This window comes from Molossus molossus, unplaced genomic scaffold (genome assembly GCF_014108415.1).
Source record: "Molossus molossus isolate mMolMol1 unplaced genomic scaffold, mMolMol1.p scaffold_m16_p_15, whole genome shotgun sequence".
Classification (NCBI taxonomy): Eukaryota; Metazoa; Chordata; class Mammalia; order Chiroptera; family Molossidae; genus Molossus; species Molossus molossus.
The window spans coordinates 15354767-15378678 of NW_023425350.1; the positions used below are offsets into that span (position 1 = coordinate 15354767).

The 23912-nt window shown below is 39.1% G+C and overlaps 2 protein-coding genes across 7 annotated transcripts in view; both read right to left on the minus strand.

Annotated features, from left to right (window-relative positions):
• Nucleotides 1–5379: 5379 nt before the first annotated feature.
• On the minus strand, nucleotides 5380–5805 carry LOC118630786 (60S ribosomal protein L35a-like). The gene has a single exon (XM_036262920.1). The coding sequence runs from the start codon at nucleotides 5710–5712 to the stop codon at nucleotides 5380–5382; it is 333 nt and encodes a 110-aa protein (XP_036118813.1). The 5' UTR covers nucleotides 5713–5805.
• A 12510-nt stretch (nucleotides 5806–18315) lies between these two features.
• The window catches only part of ASXL2 (ASXL transcriptional regulator 2), a 125602-nt gene continuing 120005 nt past the window's right edge, over nucleotides 18316–23912 (minus strand). For 2 of the 6 annotated variants that reach the window (XM_036262915.1, XM_036262914.1), the window contains one exon: nucleotides 18316–22501. In XM_036262915.1, coding sequence (XP_036118808.1) covers nucleotides 20030–22501 — 2472 coding nt within the window. In that variant the 3' untranslated portion in view covers nucleotides 18316–20029. The remainder of the gene's footprint in view (nucleotides 22502–23912) is intronic. The other 4 variants (XM_036262911.1, XM_036262913.1, XM_036262910.1 and 1 more) reach the window with 3 other exon arrangements.

Sequence of the window (23912 nt, forward strand, 5' to 3'; positions counted from 1 at the left end):
GTTCAGATAGAGTGGGAGGGAGAGAGAGAGAGAGAGAAACATCCACGTGAAAAGGACACATCGAGTGGTCGCCACCCACACAACCCCACCAGGGCTGGGAACAAAGTGTAATCGAGGTCTCTCCAGACCGCCGGCCGACGCTCTAACAGCTGAGCCAAACCGGCCAGGGCTCACATTGTAGTTTTGATTTACATTCCCCTAATGGCTATTGAAGCAGAGCATCTTTTTTTTTTTATCCTCACCTGAGGACATTTTTCCATTTTTTGTTCAGGTAGAGTGGGAGGGAGAGAGAGGAACAGAGAGAGAGAGAGAAACATCGATGTGAAAGGGACACATTGAGTGGCTGCCACCCGCACGACTGACCAGAGCCGGGGACAAACTGCAACCGAGGTAGCGCCCTTAGCGGGAACCGAACCCAGGCCTCTCAGGACCGCAGGCCGACGCTTTAACCGCTGAGCCAAACCGGCCAGGGCGAAGCAGAGCATCTTTTGCATCTTTTCATACATCTGTTGGCCATTTGTATGTCTTTATGGGAGAAGTGTCTGTTCAGGCCCTCTGCCCATTTTTTAATTGGATTGTTTGTTTGCTTGGTGTTAAATTTTATGAGTTCTTTTTTTTTTTTTTTTTTTTTTTTTAATCCTCACCCGAGGACATTTTTCCATTTTTTGTTCAGGTAGAGTGGGAGGGAGAGAGAGGAACAGAGAGAGAGAGAAACATCGATGTGAAAGGGACACATCGAGTGGCTGCCACCCGCACAACCGACCAGGGCCGGGGACAAACTGCAACCGAGGTACATGCCCTTAGCGGGAACCGAACCCGGGTCTCTCAGGACCACAGGCCGATGCTCTAACCGCTGAGCCAAACTGGCCAGGGCTATGAGTTCTTTATATATTTTGTATATTAACCTCTTGTTGGAGCTGTTTGCAAATATCTCTCCCATTTGGTTGGTTGCCTTTTTGTTTTGTTGGTGGTTTCTTTTGCTGTGCAGAAACTTTTTAGTTTAATATAGTCCCATTCATTTATTTTGGCCTTTGTTTTGCTTGCCTTTGGAATTGAATTAATAAAATCTTCTCTAAGACCAAGTTCCATAGGTTTAGTATTTATGTTTTCTTCTATGTAATTTATTGTTTCAGATCTTATATTTAGGTATTTGATCCATTTTGAATTAATTTTTGTACATGGGAACAAACTGTAGTCTAGTTTCATTCTTTTGCATGTGGCTTTCCAATTGTCCCAGCACCATTTATTGAAGAGGCTCTCTTTTCTCCATTGTATGTTTTTGGCTCCTTTGTCAAAAGTTATTTGCTCATATACATGTAGTTTTATTTCTGGGCTCTCAATTCTGTTCCATTGGTCTGTGTGTGTGTTTTTTCTTCCAATACCATGCTGTTTTGATTATTGTTGCTCTGTAGTATAATTTGAAGCCAGGTAGTATGACACCTCTGGCTTTGTTCTTTTTTCTGAGGATTGCTTTGGTTCTTTGGGGTCTTTTGTGGTTCCATACTAATATAATTTTCTTGTTCTATTTCTTTAAAAAAGTCATTGGGATTTTGATGGGGATGGCATTCAATCTGTATATTGCTTTAGATATATGGACATTTTAACTATATTCATTTTTCCAGTCTATGAACATGAAATATATTTCCGTTTCATTGTGTCCTTTTTAATCTCTCTATAAAAATTTTTTCTCTATTGATTTAAGAGAGAAAGGGAGAAGGTGAGATAGAAACATCAATGAGAGAGAACATTGATTGGCTGCCTCCTGCATGCCCCCCACTGAGGATTTGGCCTACAACCTGGGCATGTGCCCTGAATGGGAATCAAACTGGTGACCTCTTGGTGCTTGGGTTGATGCTCAACCATTGAGCCACAATGGCCAGGCATCTTTTAATAAGGCTTTGTAGTTTTCAGTATATTGAGTCCATCACATCCTTTGTTAAGTTTATTCACAGGTATTTTATTCTTTTTGTTGCAACTGCAAAACAAATTGTGTTGGTTTTTTTTTTCCATTTCTTTTCCTGAAATTTCATTGTTAGTATATAGGAATACCGTGGATATTTGTACATTGATTTTGCATCCTACATCTTTACTGTATTTATTGTTTCTAATAGTGTTCCAGTGCCTTTTAGAGGACTTACCATGGACTAAGCCATAGAATAAGCAGAGATTCCTGCCACACTTGGAGGAGAAACCCTTTCACCAGAGTGGGAAAAAGCTGGAGACAAGAGAGGGCAGGATTTAGACGCAGGTCTCTTGCTTCACCAGAGTGCCAAAACTCTGCAGTAGGGAAACAATGATTTCCCGATTTCCCAGACTGAGTGTGAGAACATTGATTATATCTCTCAAATTTTGGATTTGGATTGGTAGAGTAGCAATGGCTAAGGGAGGTGCCGCCTGGCATCAGCCTCATAAAATACCATATGATCGACAGTGATATAGAACAGGGTTCTCAAACTTTTTGGTCTCTAGAATGCAGACCGAGTAGCTACTAAGCCTATTTCTCTAGGGTGTGTTTTTCAAATTCTTTGGTCTCGAGATTTCTTGAAAACCTATAAAGTATTGAGGACTCCAAAGAGCATAAGTATATATAGCTATAGATATTTACTATATTAGAAATTAAAATCGAGAAATGTTTGATATTTTTAATCACTGATTTTAACAAATATTTTTATGAGAATAACTATTTTCAAAAAGATTTTAAATATACTAAGAATGACATTGCTCTATATATATATTGGCAAATCTCTTTAATGTCAAGCTTAATAGAAAACTGAATTCTTATATTTGATCCTGCATTAAATCTGTTATGAAATATTGTTGTAGTTGAAGAATGTGAAGAAATCCACCCAGAAAGATATGTAGTTGGAAAAGAGAAATGTTTTAATAGACCTCAGATAACTGGATAGCTTTCTTTAATACTAGACCAAAATTCCACAAGTGGTAGTTTTGTAAAGGTTAGTTGCAATGTAAACTTTTTGTTCTCTGTTATACTAAAATCCATTGATATATTTTTCACTTTGAATGAATCTTTTACCCATTTGTCATTTCTGTAACATCATCGTCACTTGGTAAATATTGGTTCACTGAAACAGATCTTCTAAATGTTGATACATTCATTATACAATATCAAATATATCTATGTATCTCTATCTCTATCTTAGTATTTTTTATTTTTCAGAAGTCCTTAAAAATTATGAAGCTCATGATGGCAGATATACCTTTTCCAAAATTCTTCCACTTGAAAGCTCAAGTTTTAATATTGTTAATAAATACTGTCAACTTTTTTTTCTCTGTTCATTTTCAAGATTTCTAAATCTGCTAATTGTACTCTTAAATGATTTTTCTCTTTTATTTAAACTTTTGACCACCTTCATCCATTTGTTAAACATGAAAAAAGCAGCTAGTTCATTCAGTTCATCACTCAAGTAACTGCACAAATGCTTTTCCTCAAAATAACTACTATACTTCTGTATGTAGAAGTATTTTATGTGTAAACTCCCCATTCAGTCATACATACTACAATGACAAGTACTCAAGGGTTAAGATTTAAAGTAAATCATAGGCCTAAATGTAAACACAAAACTATAAAATGCCTATAAAATCACATAGGAGAAAATCTCGATAACTTTGGGTAAGGCAATGAGTTTTTAGAGACAAGACCAAAGGCAAAATCCATGAAAAAAAAATTGACTAGCTGAACTTCATTACAATTAAAAAATAAAATCTGTTCTGCAAAAGAGAGTCAAGAAAATGAGGAGACAAGCCACAAACTGGAGAAAATATTTACAAAAGACATTATCTGATAAAGGATTGTTATCCAAAATATACAAAGAACTCTTAATTCAACATAAGAAAATGAACACCCAATTTTTAAGAAATGGGCAAAGAACTTAATAGGCACCTTATTAAAGAAGATACACAGCCCTGGCTGGTTTGGCTCAGTGGTTAGAGCGTCGGCCTGCGGACCAGAGAGGCCCTGGTTCGGTTCCCGCTAAGAGCACGTACCTCGGTTGTGGTTTGTCCCCAGCCCTGGTTGGGTCGTGTGGGTGGCAACCACTTGATGTGTCTCTGTCACATCGATGTTTCTCTCTCTCTCTTCCTCCCTCTCTCCCTCCCGCTCTATCACAAATGCAGGAATGTCCTCGAGTGAGAACTAAAAAAAAAAAGAAGATACAGTGATACCTCGGTTCTCGAACATAATTCGTTCCAGGAGGACGGTCGAGAACCGAATTGTTCGAGAACCGAAGCAATGAAACCCAATAGGAAAGCGGACTCCACAAAGCGTGACTCTCTCTCTGCACTCACACTGATGACGCAAGCAAGGCGCGCTGGGCCGAATGAACGCCATATTTGGAAGTTCGAGTTCCAAATATTTGTTCGGATTCCGAGACAAAAGTTTCTCGAATCCTGATTTGGTCGAAAACCGAGGCGTTCGAGAACCGAGGTATCACTATACAGATGGCAAATAGAATATAAAAAGATGTTCAACATTATTCATCATTAGGGGAATGCATGAATAATGTTATCATTAAATTCCGATTAGAATGGCCAAAATCCAAAAACACTACCACCACCAAATGCTAGCAAGGATATGGAGCAACCGGAACTCTCATTCATTGCTGGTGGGAATGAAAAGGGTACAGCCACTTTGAAAGACAGTTTAAAAGTTTCTACAAAACTAAACATACCATATAATCCAGCAATCACACTCCTTGCTGTCTACTCAAATGAATTGAAAATTTACGTCTACACAAAAACCTGCACACTGAAGTTCATAGCAGTGTTATTCAGTTTCCAACACTTGGAAGCAACCAAGATATCCTTGCGTATGTGGATGGATAAAATAAATTGTGGTATATTCAGAGGAACATTGTTCAGTGTTAAAAGAAATGAGTTATCAAGCCTTAAAAAGTCACCTAAATGGCCCTGGCTGGTTTGGCTCAGCGGTTAGAGCGTCAGCCTGTGGTCCAGAGAGACCCAGGTTCGGTTCCCACTAAGGGCACGTACTTCGGTTGCAGTTTGTCCCCGGCCCTGGTTGGTTGTGCGGGTGGCAGCCACTCGATGTGTCCCTTTCACGTTGATGTTTCTCTCTCTCTCTCTCTTCCTCTCTCTCCCTCCCACTCTATCTGTACAAAAATTGGAAAAATGTCCTCGGGTGAGGATAAAAAAAAAAAAAAAGTCACCTAAATAAAGGCTACATACTGTATGATTCCAACAACTAGCAGGCACTCTGGAAAAGGCAAAACTATGGAGACAATAAAAAGATCAGTGTTTGCCAGGGGTAAGGGTGGAAAGAGAGGGATGAATACGTGGAGCACAGAGGATTTGTTTTTGTTTTTGTTTTTAGAACAAATCCATTTTATTTCCTTTTCAATAAATTTAAATCCTTGAGGGGTACAGCATTATACGAATTCTGTGTCCAATGGCCTTAGCGGGAAGGTTGTTTCGGAATTTAGCACGAACCATGCCACTATTTCCATGAACACAAGTTACCTTTCCCCAGATTACTCTGGTTTTGTTTGGTTTGCTACCAGGAGTCACTGTGTAGTTCTTTGCTTTGTACACATAAGCACATCTCTTGCCCAGATAGAATTCAGTTTCATCTTGAGCATAAATACCTTCAATTTTAAGAAGAGCTGTGTGCTCCCTCTGGTTCCGGAGACTCCGCTTATAACCGGCAAAAATGGCCTTGGACCACAGCCTTCCAGACATATTTGTCCTTATAGAAGTCCTGTTCCCAGCAGGCCCCCAAAGTTCAGCAGCAGGACTTCCACTTCAAGCACAGAGGATTTTTACAGCAGTGAAACCACCTGTATGATACTATGATGGTGAATACATGTCATTATACATTTATCAAAACTCAAAGAAGGTACAACACTAACGTAAACTATGAACTTTGGGTGATAATGATGTGTCAATGTAGACTCACTGATTTTAACAAATACACTGCTCTGGTATGGGATGTTGAGAGGGGGGAAGGTTGTGAATATGTGGGGGCAGTGGGTTTATGTTAACTCTCTGTACTTTCCCTTCAATTTTGCTGCAAACCTAAAATTGCTCCCAAAAGTCTATTAAAAAAATATACAGCCCTGGCCGGTTTGGCTCAGCGGTTAGAGCGTCGGCCTGCGGTCTGGAGAGACCCGGGTTCGGTTCCCGCTAAGGGCACGTACTTCGGTTGCAGTTTGTCCCCGGCCCTGGTTGGTCGTGCGGGTGGCAGCCACTCGATGTGTCCCTTCACGTCGATGTTTCTCACTCTCTCTCCCTTCCTCTCTCTCCCTCCCACTCTATCTGTACAAAAAAAATGGAAAAATATCCTCGGGTGAGGATACAAAAAAAAAAAATATATATACAAATCATCACATCCTCCCACAACCACATCAAAGTTACAACTAAACTACAGAACAACCATCATTCAAAGCCGTCTGAAATCGACCTGAATGGAAGTCCTACAACTACGGAATTAAAGCAGCAGCCACATCCAGACTGGTAGGAGGAGCAGAGGCGGACGGGCTGGTCCCACACCCACGTGTGGTGGAAAAAAATTAGAAGGACTCTTTGGCTGGGAAGGTCCTCCCTGAGGACTAAGAGGTCCCTGCCCCACACCAGGCATCCAGCTCAGGGTTCCAGTGCCAGGAAAAGAATTCCCATCACTTCTGGCTGGAAAAACCAATGGGAACTGAGGCTGAGGGAGACTGAGGCAGCTTGAGCCCCAGGCAGCTCCTCTTTAAAGGGCCCGTGCACGGGTCAACTCGGATTCTCACCGTCCAGGCTCCAACATGGGGGAGGCAGCTTAAAAGGCACCAGAGACATATGGGGAAGAACTGAGTTGTTTGGCATTGGAGCGAGGGCTGGAGAGGTGGCTTTCTTCTGGACAAACACGCTATCAGAGGCCTTTGTTCCTTTGGTGAGCCCTTCCCTGGGGCAGCAGACAGCCACCATATATGGGACTCCAGCAACCTGGTTCACACTGTTTGCCCTGCCCTGGTGTTCCCTGAGGCCCCGCCCCACCCAACTTTCAGGCCCACCCAAGCTGTTGCCAGTTGCTTGACCATAGGATTGGCCAGGCTTGGATCCTGCTTCAGGTTTTCCTAATTTCTTTCAAACAAGCAGCATCTGGTCTCAGCTAGCCCCATACCTCTCATTAAGTAATACATAGAAACAAACACAGGGAGGCAGCCAAAATGAGGAGACAAAGAAACAGGTCCCAAATGAAAGAACAGAACAAATCTCCAGGAAAAGAACTAAGCAAAATGGAGATAAGCAACCTAACAGATGCAGAGTTCAAAACACTGCTTATAAGGATGCTCAATGAACTTAATGAGAACCTCAATGAACTTAGTGAGGGCCTCAACAGCATAAAAAGGCACCAGTCAGAAATGAAGGAGGCACTAACTGAAATAAAAAATAATTTACATAGACTCAATTGTAGAGTAGGTAAAGCCAAGAAGCAAACCATCGATTTGGAATATAAGGAAGCAAAAAAAACACACAATCAGAACAGAAAAATAAATAAATAAAAAAAGAGGATAGTGTAAGGAGCCCCTGGGACAACTAAAAGAATGAGGATAGTGTAAGGAGCCCCTGGGACAACTTCAAGTGTACCAACATTCGCATCTTGGGGGTACCAGAAGGAGAAGAGAGAGAACAAGAAATCGAAAACCTATTTGAAACAACAATGGCAGAAAAATTCCCTAACTTGGTGAAGAAAACAGACATACAAGTCCAGGAAGCACAGAGTCCCAAACAAGATGAACCCTAAGAGGCTCACACCAAGACACATCATCATCAAAATGCAAAAGGTTCAAGACAAAGAGAGAATCTTAAAAGCAGCAAGAGAAAAGCAGTTAGTTACCTACAAGGGAGTTCCCATAAGACTGTTAGCTGATTTCTCAAAAGAAACTTTGCAAGCCAGAAGGGAGTGGCAAGAGATATTCAAGGTGATGAAAAGCAATGACATACAACCAAGATTATTCTATCCTGCAAAGCTGTCATTTAGAATTGATGGCCATATAAAGAGTTTCTCAGACAAGAAAAAGTTAAAGGAGTTCATTACCACCAAACCATTATTATATGAAATGATGAAGGGTCTTCTTAAAGAAAAAGATAAAAAATATGAACAAACAAAATGGCAATGAATACATATCTATCGACAATTGAATCTACAAACAAAATGAACACTCAGAACAGAAGCATTCTCATAGATACAGAGAACATTTTGTTGGTTGCCAGATGGGAGGGGGGTTGGAGGAATGAGTGAAAAAGGTGAAGGAATTAAGAAGTGCAAATTGGTTGTTAGACTGACAAACCTCAAAGGGAAGGGGGGGGTGGGAAGTGGGAAGAGATAAACCAAAGAACTTATATGCATATGTGCATAACCAATGGACACAGACAACAGTGTGGGAAAAGGCGGGGGGTGGGGGGGGAGTAGGGAGGAGGGGGTCAATGGGGGGAAAATGAGGAGCATCTGTAATACATTCAACAGTAAAGATAAATTAAATATAAGTAAATACACACACACACACAAATCAAAAACAGAATTGCAGGGAAAGAAAAATCTACCATTGTAGTTAAAGATTTCAATATTCCTCTCTCAATAATTAATAGAGCAAGTAGACAAAAAAAAAAAAAATCAGTAAAAATATGGAAGTCACGAACAACTTTATAAACCAACCTGACCTAATTGGTATTTATGGTACACTACCCCAGCAGCTGCAGAATACACATTTTTCTTTTCAGAAGCACAGATTATGGGCCATTAAACAAAGCTGAATATATTTAAAGGGATTCAGTCACACAAAGTTATGTTCTCTGACTACAATGGAATTAAAATAAAATCTATAAGAGAAAGATATCTAAAAAGTCTAAATGTTTGGAAACTAGATAACACACCTCTAAATTACATGACTCAAAGAAAAAAATCAAAATTGAAATTAGAAAGTATTTTGAACGGAAGAGAAATTAGTATCAGAATTGTTAGAATGCTAATAAAGCAGAACTTAAGGGGAAATATATAGTACTAAACTTTTATTAGAAAAGAATAAAGTTATCAAATTAATGGCATCAGCCTCTATATTAAGACATTAGACAAAGAACAACAAATTAAACAAAAGTGAAATAAGCACAATAAGCGAAACATAATAAGCATCAGAGTGGAAATCAATGAAATCGAAAACAGAAATCCAAGAGAGAAAAATCAGTGACTCCAAGGCTGGGTTATACTCTGAAGTCAATCAATGTAATTCATCATATTAACAAACTGAAAAAGAAAACGTATCTAATAGATGCAGAAAAAACATTTGACAAAATCCAACACCCACTCCTCTCAGTGAGTACTTAACCCAATGAAGGGCATCTAGGAAAAACCTTTAGCTCATATCATACTTAATGTGAAATACTAAATGCTTCCTCTACAAGATCAAGATGAAAATGTCCATTCTCACCACTTTTATTCAACGTCGTATTAGAGTTCCAACCAGTGCACGTGAGAAAAAGTTATGCATAATAAAACTTTCTACTTTTAGAGTTAACACTGTCATCTACATAGAAAATCCAACAGAATTGTACAAAGAGGCCACTAAAACTAATAAGTGAGCTTAGCAAAATCAGTATAAAAATATAAATTAAGCCCTGGCCAGTTAGAACATCATCCCAATATGACAGGTTGCGGGTTTGATCCCTGGTCACAGCACATTCAAGAATCAACCAATGAATGCATAATTAGAACAACAAATCAATGTCTCTCTCTCTAAAATCAATAACATAAAAAATTAAAAATATATAAATTGAATGTTTATATCTATCAATTAACACTCAGAAGCAAAGTGAATTTTAATATTTTAAAAAATTGTCACAGTGCCCTGGCCAGTTTGGCTCAGCGGTAGAGCGTCGGCCTGCGGTCCAGAGAGACCTGGGTTCGGTTCCCGCTAAGGGCATGTACCTCGGTTGCAGTTTGTCCCCGGCCCTGGTTGGGTTGTGCGGGTGGCAGCCACTCGATGTGTCCCTTTCACGTCGATGTTTCTCTCTCTCTCTCTCTCCCTCCCCACTCTATCTGAACAAAAAATGGAAAAATGTCCTCGAGTGAGGATAAAAAAAAAAAAAAATTGTCACAGTATTTTTTTAAAAGTTAAATTTTGGTTAAATCTGACAAAAAATGTGAAAGATCTATTCACTGAAACCTACAAGACAATGTTGAAAATTAAAGAATATGTAAATAAATGGAAAGATGGGTCAATGGCAAATACTAAGATCTCAAGTGTCTTCAAATTGATATGTACCTTAAATAATTCCAACATCCTGTTTTCGTAGACTGACCCCTGATGCTATAATCCATATGCAAATCAAAGAATCTAAAATACCCTACTTTTGAAAATAAAAAATAAAATTGGAGAACTACCTTGTTTTAAACATTTATAAATCCACAGTAATTAAGATAATGTGGTATTGATGCAAATATATACAAATATGTACATTTCAATCAGTAATGCACAAGAGTACCAATTTCTCTACATCTTTGCCAACACTTCTATTTTCTTGTGTGGTTTTTTTTTTTTTTTTTATAACATCTATCCTAATGGGTGTGAAGTTGTATCTCATTGTGGTTTTTATTTGAATTTCCCTAGTGATTAGGAATGTTGAACATCTTTTCCTTTGCTTATTGGCCATCTATCTTCTTGTGAGAAATGTCTATTCAAGTTCTTTACTCATTTTTTAATTGGTTTTTCTTTTTGTGGAATTGTAAGGATTCCTCATACATTCTAAATACTGATTTTTTTTGTGTGTGTGTGTGTCTTTTTTTGAGAACAAGGAAGGGAAAGGGGGAGATAGAAACATCAATGAGAGAGAACATCAATTGGCTGCCTCCTGCATGCGCCACACTGGAAATTTGGCCCACAACCTGGGCATGTGCATTGACCAGGAATCAAACCGGTGACCTCTTGGTCCGTGGGTTGATGCTCAACCACTGAGCCACACCAGCCGGGCTAAATATTGATTTATTAAATATATGATCTGGGAACATTTTCCCCCAGTTTGTTTAAGTGTAGATTGCCTTTTCACTGTTGATAATGTCCTTTGATGCACAAGTTTTTAATTTTTAATAAAATCCAATTCATTTTTTCTTCTGTTGCCTTCGCTTTTGGCACCATCTCCAAGAAATCATTGTCAAGTCACACTATGAAGGTCTCCCCCTTTTGTTGAGAGTTTTTATATCTTTAGCTCTTAATGTTAATTTTTGTATATAGTGTAGGGTAAGGGTTCAATTTCATTCTCTTGCATGAGAATATCAAGTTTTCCCAATTCGGTTTATTGAAAAGAAAGACTGTCCTTTCCTCACTGGCTGGTCTTGGCACCCTTGTCAAAAATCATTTCACCATATGCCCGAGGGTTTATTTATGGGCTCTCTATTCTATTCCATTGGTCTGTTTTTCTGTTTATACCATTACCACACTGTTTTGATTTCTTTAGCTTTGCAGTATGGACTTCCTTTCTATTTTTGAAATACACACACTCTCTTTCTGGCTCATGTTGTGCTCTTTTAATCCTCGAGTGTTGACTTGCACTCTCTATGGCATCCAAATTTAGCCAGAACCCAGGGACAATTGTGCCATCAGAAGCAGGGGAAGGTGCAACAAGCAGGTCATTTAGTATGATGTCTGGTTTCTTTGGAAAAGAAATGGCACAATCTCTAGAGTAAAACTGTATGCCTTTATTCAACATAAAATGAGTCATTAAGATAAAATACAGTTTGTCCATGTGCAGAAAAATTATACATTCAATTCTGAAGAAGGTAGTTTTATACAACCAATGAAAGGAACAGTCTAAAAATGGGGGGAGGGAATAAAAACGACAACGAGGAGCTAAAAGGCAGAGTTTTATCTGTCAAAGTGCTAAGGCCTATGTGCACAAAGATTCTAAAGTGAACAAGACCAACATAAGGTCAGTTCTTCCATTCTGATTTTTCTTGGTGCTGGTGAAAGTCTTAAGGTGTGATGCAGTGAGTCACAGAATTAAGATGGGTTTTTAAAAAATAGGTCATAGCACTTATGGCTAAGAAAAAAGGTTTTTAGTTCTAGTTTCATTTGTCATGTGCTCTAGATCTTTCATGGATTCTATTTCACAAAATCTCTTAGAACAAAGTTGCCCTTCGACCAGTAGTTTATCATCAGAGATCAAATGATCCGTTTCTTCCCAGCCCAGAATCTATCTCCTTATGCAACAAAAGAAAAACCAAATTGGAGACTCAGGAAGAGTTCCATTAATTTAAAGCTTGTGCAGTGATTACATAAAGGTTCGGTTGGGGTCACTACTTAAGTCTTCAAATTGCCACTGCCTGAAAATCTAAAATAAAAAGAATGGCTGAATCAGGGTCTAAGTTCAACTCCATCATTTCCAAGCTCTGGGTATCTTAAAAAATTAGACACTGGTTTTTGGGAAAAAAAAAAAAAGACCCAAGAAACATAAAATTGTATGTACCACACTTTCCATAGGAACATAAGCCAGGTGTAAAATGATAGCTCTAAAGTATCTTCAAATCTTTTGATAACATTTAATGCATTGTTTCTTATTGGGCTAATATGAATTTTAAATATTTAAAAAGAGGGCCCATGATTAAAATTAATAAAATTAAGTGTTGACAGAAGTTGGTTTAATAGTATTTATGAGCCAACATCTGTGTCACCTAACAGATACAAGTGTACAACCCTAAATCGTGACCAGTGGCTAAAGCTGCCATTGCAATTCAATAGAAAACCATTACTTAGCCCACAAAATGCCTCCAATCAAATTCCATGTTCCACTCATGGCAATTCAACATTACTGGAACCCCAAACTTTCAAAACAAGAATAATTCAAGGTTAAATCTAGCTTAAATCCAACCTTGGGTTCACCTTTCTTCTTTCCTAGGCATTCTCAAGGTTCACAGTTAGGGTGAAAATCAGATGTTCTTATGTACCCTATAGCGTCTTTTGAGTTTCAAAAACTTAAAAACAAAATAAAGCAAAACAAAAAAACCGAGTTTAAAGTTACTCTTCAGGAGAACCCACTATCTATGCACAGCCCATCTCCACAGCTGATCATCTCTGGCTGTCTTCCACATTCAGTCTGTTCTTTCTGTTAAAAGGAAATCTTTCCAGGAGATTCCCCTCTTAGGTTGAGACTGAAAGCTACATGGAGGTACAGAGATTCCTTAGTTTATAATCTCTATGAAAGAAACCCAATCTTCTGGCTAAGATCACTTAATACTAGGAAAATATTGGGTATCCACCCCTCCTACTTCCTGGACAGAGATGAGACTACATTACATCTAATACCTCTTGAAAAGGTAAATATAGATATTTTTGGCATACAGAATTCAAGTTGCAAATCCAATAACCCAGATTAAAGATAAATGGTAAAGAAAATTAAAGACTAAGCACTGATAAAATACAATGATTTATCCTTTTAAAACTTTCTACCAGAAAGTCCTAAAAATTAGGATCTAGGTCACTAAAATGGGCTAGAGTTCTGCTGACACCTTTTAAACTCAAGTTTTACAACTTAGAGACAGAAGCGGGGGAAAGCCAATTCTACAATATTGGAATAAAGAACACTAACTCTATACATTGACAAAAAAACAGGGATGCAACATCTCTTCAGAGATACAGTTTTTTCTCACCGGACTAACAGATGAAGATCAAGTTATGTTATTTTATTTCCTTTAGCTTCTTTTGGGTTATGTACCCACTTGTTACTTGAAAGAGTTCACTGAACATAAGATAAAGTATCTTTACTGACATACTGATGAGAATCAATTGAAAGGGATTGCTTCCAGCCTGATTCTCTCATCAATTTAGATACTACTAAGAGACTTCTTATAATTTCTATCAACAACTCTAACTCTTCCTATGAAAGTTCTGAAAAAAAGGTAAAATTTTATTAATGTGGTTCCTAACTTCCACATTGTTGTCTCATCTAGGGACAACACCTTTCTCTTCTTCATGGTTTGCCACTGCTATGCCCAGTGTCTCAAACGCTTCTATTTTGTAATTCATTTAAACTTTCAAATGTCTCAGGAAATACATAGCATTTATTACTCCTCGAGCTCTACATTAGACACATGCTGTATGGTTACTATGCTAGCAAAACCTTTCACAATTTACATGGCGGCTTTTGTTTACCCATGCATAACCAGAACCTCAGAAGTGCTTAGCACAAGTAGGTGTTCAATAAATATTTGAATTAGTAAATAACATGAAACGTAATGCAAAATCTTATTTCTGAAGACCACTTGTGGTCAAGTAGTGTCAAAAGCAATGAACACAGGTTTTAAGACTGTGGTATCAATCAAGTTGGGGATTCAAGTTGAAGCTTTGTTCTGGTATATTGCTCTTTCTCTCAATGGCAGACCAACTATACCTTTAGGCTCCTATGTCATTACCTGAATGAAAGTTTTACTTTCAGTGAGGTAGGAGGCCCGTTTAAATAATGATAAATATGTACTAGAAATGGGGTGGGGGAAGTGTCTTTGTAAATGGTCATCATAGACTGGTTCACACACATTTAAATATTTCACGTTCTTCCCTATTATATATGGAAATTATAGGGATGCAGATGTTCCCTGAGACTTAAGAAATTTTCTTTTTAAACAGTATATTTTAGGTAAAGATTCAGAGCTCTTTTTGGATGGCTAAAATATCTTCAATGTCTTTGGGTAACCCCAGTTTAAAATTTCAATGTTTGAAAAATAGTAAAAGGCTATTTTTTAAAAAGCATTCTATGTATCCTTATTAATTTCCAAAATATGCTATTTTTATCAGTAAAAATAACCACAGCTGAGCAATTTGGGGGTAACTAGTGAACTACAATAAAGTCAGTTTCATGGGTCATTAAGATACATTCGTGAAATGATGACCTTATTTTCTTTCAGGTCATCAAATAAATCTATATATTATTCATTTTAAAAGAATGGGCTGCATACCTTTATTTCCAAAGACTATCTAGGTATCACTTTGTTTCATCAAGCATATACTAAAACTAAGTATTTACAACCACAAAATTACTTCTCTTGGACATTAGGATTCCAGATTACCACTAAGTATGGGATTATGGACAACTAATGTCTTCCAACATCTGGCTCAGTCCTTATTTTTATAAATGCCCTTCCTGACACTAGGGAGATCAAAATCCAAGTTCTCCTAGCTCTTCTACTTCTCCAGATCAATCAGGGACATAAAACTGGCTATGAAACTCATTTCTCAGAGAAAAACTGGGAAACAGAAAAAGAGTTCTATTATCTCCATGAGATTGTTTCTTCACACACCCCTAGGCCTGAAAGGTGTTGGCAGTGAATATTAATGAAATATTAACCAGTGTAGAGAAAGGAAAACCTATTTTCCCCTGAGATATTTTCTTACCAATTCTTTGTTTTAGAAGCAAACAATGGGCATATTTTTTAAAATGCACCTGGGGTGTTTTATTATTATTATTGTGGTTGTTTTCCTTTCCCAGTGACATTAGGTGGTAAGGAGACAGATGAGTTTAAGGGTGAAAATAGAAGGACAGGTTAAGATAATTTAATATTTTTACTATAGTTCTGAAATATGTTACCCTGATTTGTTTATCACCAAATTACTCATTTTACTCCCTTCTATACAATCTGGGGTAATCTCCCCATAGCAAGAGAAGGCAACAACTGAGGCCTTTGCCCACACCCCTTTCAGATGTATGTCAGATCTCAAGACTCACCAAAAACTCCAAAGTTTTAATTTTCACTTTAATTATCTTTTACTTAATAAAATGAAAAATAAGAATATATGAATACACACAGTCTATATACATATATTTATTGCAAATACTTAAAATTCTTATGTAAAATGATTTTTCTATATTTGTGAAAAAATATGACTTTTTAAATGGTGTTGACACCAACTTCTCTGTACATACCCTCAATTCCAATGTTAACAATTCCTTTAAAAAGGCAAAAAGACACAAAAGTTTAGCATTTACCAAACCAGTCTGTAAAAACATTATAGCCAGAAGGAAAAAAAAAATAGCTTGTGGCAAATAAGTCATTTTTTCCTTTAAAATAAAAAATAAACTCCAAAACTATCCCCGTTATTGCATTTTTTTGAAATAATCCGAGTGTCTTTAGAGTAACTTCCTTTGAAATCATTTGTGCCTTAACAGTGAGGTTCTACATTAAACATACCATATATGAGAAATTCAAAGTCTTCCACTGTCACTTTTTACATAGATATTAAAATATATATTACTTAAAATATATTACTGGAAAGCTATTTTTAAAATTGATCTTTAATAGTTGTATCAAATGTAAAGCATTAATAAAAATAAAGTAACCAATAATCTATGAAGCTCTTACTTCAACTTTAGGAAATGTTTTACCTATTGTTTTCTCTCAATAGGTATGTAGGTATTGAAACATGGTAGGAAAGATCCCTATCACCATGTTTCTCAGTCTCTTTGGACTATTTTATAAATTGAGCTGAAAACTACCCTTGGCCAAGTTTTTTACTTAGCACATTGCTGTAATGCAACAGAGAGACTTTTCCCTCCTTGTCATGAAGTCAAACCTCTAGATTACAGAGAAAAACAACCCTGGCACTGCTCACTGACAGTGAGTTCTAGAAATAAATAGCAGTGTAATGATCAGAGAAAACCCCCTCATTACAACAAATCATTTCACCCCAAGAGTTTTTATTTAAGGACTCTAAGGCAGAAAATGGCAATTATAAGCAATTAGAATGATGACTATCAGGTCATTAATATGTATGAATTTACACCTTCACCTGGAAGGCAATGAGGTCTTCCTTTGGCTATTTAAATCTGAGATAATTTCCTAAAACAGCTACATCTGTGCACCTTCCCAGCCCATGCAAGTATACTTTCCCTACCCCAAGAAAATTTACACATTTTTCAGACCTTATTCTTTAAAATGCTACATGGGATACCACAGATAGCTTCAGTATCTTGAGCACAGGAGTTAAGCAATAAAAGCAGAGCAAACAACTCCAGGTTATTTGGCTTTATTTTCTATTTAGAAGGATGGAGAATTTTAGTCAAAATTCTTTAAGATTTCAGGGAGCCTTCTTTACTAGATGACTCATAACATTCACAAGAGAGACTGAGATGATACACTGTTAATGCTCCTTTCCCAAGGTGACCTGCCGTGGGAGGGATCTGAAGCACACCCAGAGGCGTAAGCATCAGGCAAAATGCCTGACTAGTCACTCAAAGCAGTGCAACTTAATATCAGAAAATAAATTTAGCACTTACCAGATTGAATTGGATGATAAATTCTGAAAACCTAAACTAAACATTGCTTTAAAGGTACCGGAGTACTTTAATAATTTAATGATTTTCTTGTTCCTTCTGCCTTAGTTTCAAGAGCCAGATCATAATTTTTTCTTCCTGTTCAGCTCATGACTTTCAATCTGAAACCACTGTTTTGAAACAAACTGATAAATGGACTGTATTCAATTTACTACCAACCTAAGAGAACCTAACTATTCTTTAATTTGGTCAATATTGAGGCAGCATACCTAGTTGACAATTTCTGTTTTAGGGGCATTAATAAACGCAGATATTTTATTAGCTGCATATTATAGTACTTCTTAAGAAAATCTGGTGAACAGTAAATCTTAAGACCATTTGCAAGAGCCTGCGTCAAGATGAAGAGGCACAATATGGTTTGCTCTCTAAATGAACTTAAAAATCCCTGATGTCTTTCCTCCTTTCCTGATTAGTCCATCCATCCTCAGATAAAGGAACTATGGAGGAGAAACTTTCTATTTCAGGAATTGTGCAAAGAAGAAAAGCCACTTTAATCAACCCAAACTGGTGTTTAGCATGTGGTCAATTTTAACTCAACTTCCAGCACGCAGACCAACCCTCAGTCTGCCACTAAAGTGGGGAGTGCAGAAGCTGCGCATAGGAAGTTTTAACACCCCTCTCCCAAATTACCCAGGGTACTGAGAATTTGGGAACAGAACCATGGTTTCTGTTTCTTACTGGTTTTTGGCTGGAGAACTTAAACCTTATCCTTGGATCCTTGCAGCTTTCATTTCTCTTAGCTACGTGTGTGCTAGAAGAAAAAGGGAAGTTAGAAGGACACACTGTCTTGGCTGAAACAAGAACGTAGATATGTATTAGTCCTCTACTTGCCTTGGGCCACAAAAAAAAAAAAAAAAAAAGAACAAACAAAAACCCACAGAAAAATAGTGAAGTAATGAGTTTCTTACTAGAAAAAAAAAATTGGGGGGGGGGGGAGGGGTATGTGCCCCTAGTGGAAACCCAACCTGGGACTCTCTGGTCCACAGGCCAACACTCCAATGAGTGAGCCAAGCTGGCCAGGGCAAGTTTGAACATATTTAAAGAGTGTATAACGTTGAGGGGAGGAAAGGGTAGCAAAATGGTGACAAAGCAAAGATTATTACTGCTACTTTCTCCTAATCTGGAATGTGACTTAACAAGTTTACATTGTTCTGCATGTTGCAAATATCACATCCTGAATATTAAGTACAACTACAACTGTAGGTTACAGTAGTATTTTACTTTATACACTTGAAATGAGAAAACTTGAAATCAATATGCAAATGATGCACATTGACAATACCCGATTTTAAAATATGAAATTCTGGTAAATTGCAGGCTTATTTTAATGTTTTTTAACCATGAGCTAAATATATGTACTAGAAAATTGTTTAGTCACTTGATACAGGCTTAAAAACACAAAAAGAATATTAAAAAAAAAACAAGCAAACAACAAAGCTTTGGAGGTAATTTCTTTCCTTTCTAGATGTTCCCTTAGCCACTCACTGAAGCCCCTTTACATTAGAAATTTCTAGTGCATAGACAGCAGTAATCCAAAACAAGGGACATATTTTCTAAAACAGGAAAAGTGTCTGACTTTTATTGTATGTGTGTGTGCATACCTGTCTTCAAAGTAACATAAGCTTACTCCATACTCCTCTGATGACTGGGAGGTCAAATATTGCATTCATGAGCTTTACTACTGCAGCAACAGCTGACTACAGAACATTAGGTAATGAATTGGGAGAGAAGAGGCTACCTTGTTTCTAATTGTAAAATCCTTTCCCCAAGTTCTTTATGTTCAGTTTCCTAATCTTTACTCCCTGTGCCCAACAAAACACATAGTTCAAATCACCCGTCACTAACACTTTACTGTTAATTTTATACTAGTATTTCAAACGTATTTGTAAACTCCTATGACTAAGTTCTTGGATTATTGCTGGAACTGTTGCCTTGCCCAGGCTATGGCAACATAAGGGGCCAGAGAGGCATCCTCATCATGGACCGCAATCACTATTTTAGGGCAGGGGAGTGGGAATAGGGAACAGCAGAGACTCACAAAATGCATGCAAAATGCTTGGCAATATGTGAGCCAAGAATCAAGTCAGACCTTTCAGAGTCTGAAGCACTAGGTGTGAAATTAATACCTTATAAAAAAAAAATCGAACTTAAGAAGGTTCCATCTAAGGTAAAGGAACTGAATAAACCCTGAATCCATATTCTGGAAAGGCTGAATAATCCACATAAAACGTACAGGCAGATGGTCAAGACATAAGCAGTATGAATGGTCATTACTCCAGACCATTTGTTCACTCCTTCCTCTTCTTCCCCTTTTAGGATAGGACAGAAGGGAGACAAGCTTTCTTTCACCATGCATGGTATTAAACTTTTCTCAGAGTCACATAAAGTAGAACATAAATTTGAATTAAAAGTAATACATTATTACCTAAACACTTGGAAAAATAATGTTAAAACAAAATGTGACATATTTACATGATTTTGTAAGTGCAAACTTGTCACAAATTCACGAAGTCTTGCTTGACTTAGACTTACTATACAAGGTGCTCTTTCTCTAAAATGTAAGATCTATACTGTTTTCCTGATTAACATCTGTCTCTTGACAACTAAAATCTACTTATTTCTGTGATTCTAAAAGGACGCAAAAAACACATCTTGTCAACCCTTCCCTTCCTGCCTCCTTTATAGTGTTCTCTTTCTAGTCTTGTTACCGAACAACAAGGCAGGAGACACACAGTTTAGAGGGGCCAATGCAGTCATCGTGGCAGAAAGCTCCACACCCCTTGCACATGATCATGGCTTTCAATCGGCAGTAACATTTCGAAGGTGTGTCCTCTATGCTGTTCTCTTCAGGAAATGCCTGAACAGGAATGGTCTGGCCATGGCTGCTGGGATTCATAGCTTGGCTAGCAGGGATGGTAGTGACAGTCACTGAAAAGGACATGACATCACCTACGTTGCTAGATACCTGGCCACAGTCAGGCAGCATCCCAGGTATAGCAGAGTTATGGTCCATGTCAGATGAGGTGGAGACATTGATCATGCCCCTATAGCTTGGCCCAATCTGTGTGGGGCTTCCATACAGCTTTGGGGTTTGCAGTGGTGGAAGGAGGAGAGGCTGATGGGTGGGACTTTCTGCAGGTGGAGGAAGAGCAGTGGAGTTGAAAATCTCAGGGCTGCTATGCACTGTCTTACCTCTCACTGCATGAGCCATTTGCTTTTGTGCTGCCTGAATAAAATCTCTGGCTAGGGTCTTTTCATCAAATGTTTGGCCTCTAGTGAACAGATAATTCTCCTTACTTAAAGTGGTTTGCTCATGCACTGGTGTCTCTGCCTTCACATTCTTTTTAGCTAAACAATCAGTGGATAGGGTTTCTCTACTGTGGGGTCCTGAACTTGCTTCACACTTGCCAGAACTCTGGGAAGCCTGGGGCTCCTCCTTCACCATGACAGACTCTTGCTCATCACCAGTACTTTCCTCTTCAGTATCTTCTTTGCCGCTATTATCTCCTGTTTCATTTTTACAGTCTGTATATCCCATTTTCAAGGCCTCAGTGGGGCTACTTAGACAAAAACGGTCTTCAGGGTTTACAGAATGGGTCCTCCTAAAGCTCTCTGAACCCCGGCCATAGGTGGAAATGTTAAGTAAGTAGTGACCTGCCATTGCAGGCTTTGAAGTTCTTCTGCCAGCAAAACCCAGCATAAACCGCTGGCTTGTGGAGATATCTTCTAACTGGAAACCTGAGTGAGTAAAATTAAATTGGGAGGGCTGCACAAATGAGAGAACATTATGCCTCTGAATATGAACCCTTTGGATGAGAGTCTGAAGGATCTGATCTTGGGTTGCTTTACTTAATCCTTCTTGGTGTGTGTCAATGCTAGAGTCCCTCAGATCCTTACCTGAAAAGAGCTGAAGGGGTCTGGGAATCTGGTGGAGATGCTTACTTTGCAAGGTTTTACCCAGTTGTGGGATAGCTGAATGAGAAGGCCTCTCATGAACTTCCTCTCTGGTGCTGTTTTCTGTTATGTTGGTGCCTGTGGGTGCTCCTATCCCTATTTCTTCTTTTGCAGTCAGTGGAACAGTTTTCATTTCAACTTTGGTGAGTGGTTTAGGCAGAATTTGCTCCATGGGAACATCTTTGCCCTGGAGCAGCTGAGTGACCAAAGGATTATTAGCAGGGATACTAGAGCTTGGCCGTGAAATGGGTCCATTCATATTTGAAGAAGTTCCTGGAGTTTTAAGGCTAGAAATTGCTGGCAACGTGCTTGAGGATGAAGCTGATATGGTAGATGCTAGAGTTACACTGACCTGGGGTATAGAACGCTTTTCTAAAGTGGCTGCTTTTAATAAAGATGTTAAAGGGGAAGAAGTCATATCCACTGAAACCCTAGAAGTTGTCTCTGCTGAGGCTGAAGCATTTGGTGTATTCTTACTAGAACTCACTTTGGGTTCAACTGTGCCATCACCTGCAAAATGAACAGGTGAGGCACCTGAGATTAGAGCAGGACCTGTTGGAGTAGGAGGTACTTTCTCCTGCCTGCAATGACTGGGCCCTTGCGGATGGCTAAGAGAGGCCACTGTGGCTGTTGTCCTGGTGGCATTCAGTTTCTCAATATTCAATTTCCCGAAAGCTGGTGGGGGTGTGTTAGTGTGAGCTGGTGATGGGACACTTGTGCGTGCTCCACTGATGGCGGGTGTTGGAGGCACTGAGGGGGTTTGCTGTAGTTGTGCTCCAGAAACACTATGAGGCTGTGCCTGGCGTGGGGTCTTGGTCTCAGACTGGGGCTGAATCTCTGAACCACAGGGTAAAAGCTCTCTCGTACCTCCCCTGCTTCCAGTTCCTGCCAGTTCCAGTGTGGGACCCTTTCCAGTTTCTCTGATTCTGCCTGAGTCTGGACTCCCTCCTCTAGCAGTTTTCCTTTCACCATCCTCTCCTGGACCTTGTCCACCCCCTGGGCCAGGTCCTGGAATGGTCCCTCCAACTGAGGCGGCTGCAGCAGCTGCGGCGGCAGCGGCGGCTGCTGCCCTCTGTGCTTTAACCAGCTGGGCTTTTGCTTTGATGTCTGCAAGAGTTCTGGCTCCTGTTCTGTTAGGACTAGTGATGGAGATTGGAAAACGAGCCCTGGGAGAGACCTGCGATGTAGGAAACAGCATGGGGGAGATTCTGGAGACCGGGATCTGAAAGAAGTAGGGGGGAAAAAACCAACAGAGCTTAGTTTTCATTTACAAGAATAATAAAACTTCATTAACACTTACATTTTCAGAGTATGATAAACACTATAACACTTGTGACCAAGATGGGAAGCCTCTGATGAGAGACCAAATCACGCACACAGCAACACAATTTTGCTTCTAGGGTCCTTCCACCTCCTCTCCTGGTGCCAAAGACTCTCCTCCCCCTCAACATCCACTCCTTCAAATCCCAATAGCTCTTTTCAACTCTCTTCTAATGTCACAACTACTAATCATTTTTTTTTAATCCTCACCTGAGGACATCTTTGCATCTATCTTTAGATAGAGCAAGAGGGAGAGAGGGAAGAAGAGAGAGAGAGAGAGAAAAACTGATGTGAGAGAGACACATCGAGTGGTTGCCACTTGCACGACCCCAACTGGGGTCGGGGACAAACCGCAACCGAGGTATCTGCCCTTAGTGGGAACCGAACCTGGGTCTCTCTGGTCCGCGAGCCGACGCTCTAACTGCTGAGGTGAATCGGCCAGGGCATTGGTATCTCCATTTTAAAAAGTGTACATGAGAGGAGAGAGAAACAGAAAGAGAAAAGTAGCATAACACAACTGTCTTGTACTACTTCTTAGCTTTACTACCGAGGTCCAGGAGAAAAGTCTTGCTTCTTCTGTTCTATGTGCATGCATGTGCGTGAACGCATGCATGCACAGTTAATTATTATTATTTTTAAATCTTCACCTGAGGTTATTTTTCCATTTATCTTCAGATATAGTGAGACGAAGGGAGAGGAAAGGAGGGGGGAGAGAGAGTGAGGGGAAGAGGGAGAGAAGTGAAGGGAGGGGGAGAGGAAGAGAAGTAAAGGGAAAGGGAGAGGGAGATAGAGAGAGAGAGAGAGAGAGAGACACAGAGACAGAGACAGAGACAGAGAGAGACAGACATTGACATGAGAGAGACCCATCGATTGGTTGTCTCCTGCACGACCCTGACCAGGGTCGGGGACCAGACGGCAACCAAGGTACGTGCTCTTGACCAGAATTGAACCCGCTACTCTTTGATCTGCAGGCTGACACTAATTGCTGAGCCAAACTGGCCAGGGCTGCATGCATGCACAGTTAAGCATACAGGGTGAATTATTTAAAATTACAGCAGTTTCTAAATTGCACTAGAAGGAAGCGCACCCCACTATGTCCATCCGCATAAGGGAATATATATGTAAGAAATACAATGTTTACCAGTCATTATACTTGTCTGGCATTATACTTAACCGGTGGAGCTTTTGAAAAATATGTATGTTCTGAGCCCTATCCCAAAATTTACAAATAGAACCCCTAGCGGGGAAAAAACTTTTTAAAAAAGCTTCTTGTGAGATTCTGATGCATCATCAAATTTGAAACCAGTGATTTT

Excerpts from the sequence above, each read along its gene's own strand:
- LOC118630786 (XM_036262920.1), bottom strand. The coding sequence starts at position 5,712 with ATGTCTGGAAGGCTGTGGTCCAAGGCCATTTTTGCCGGTTATAAGCGG.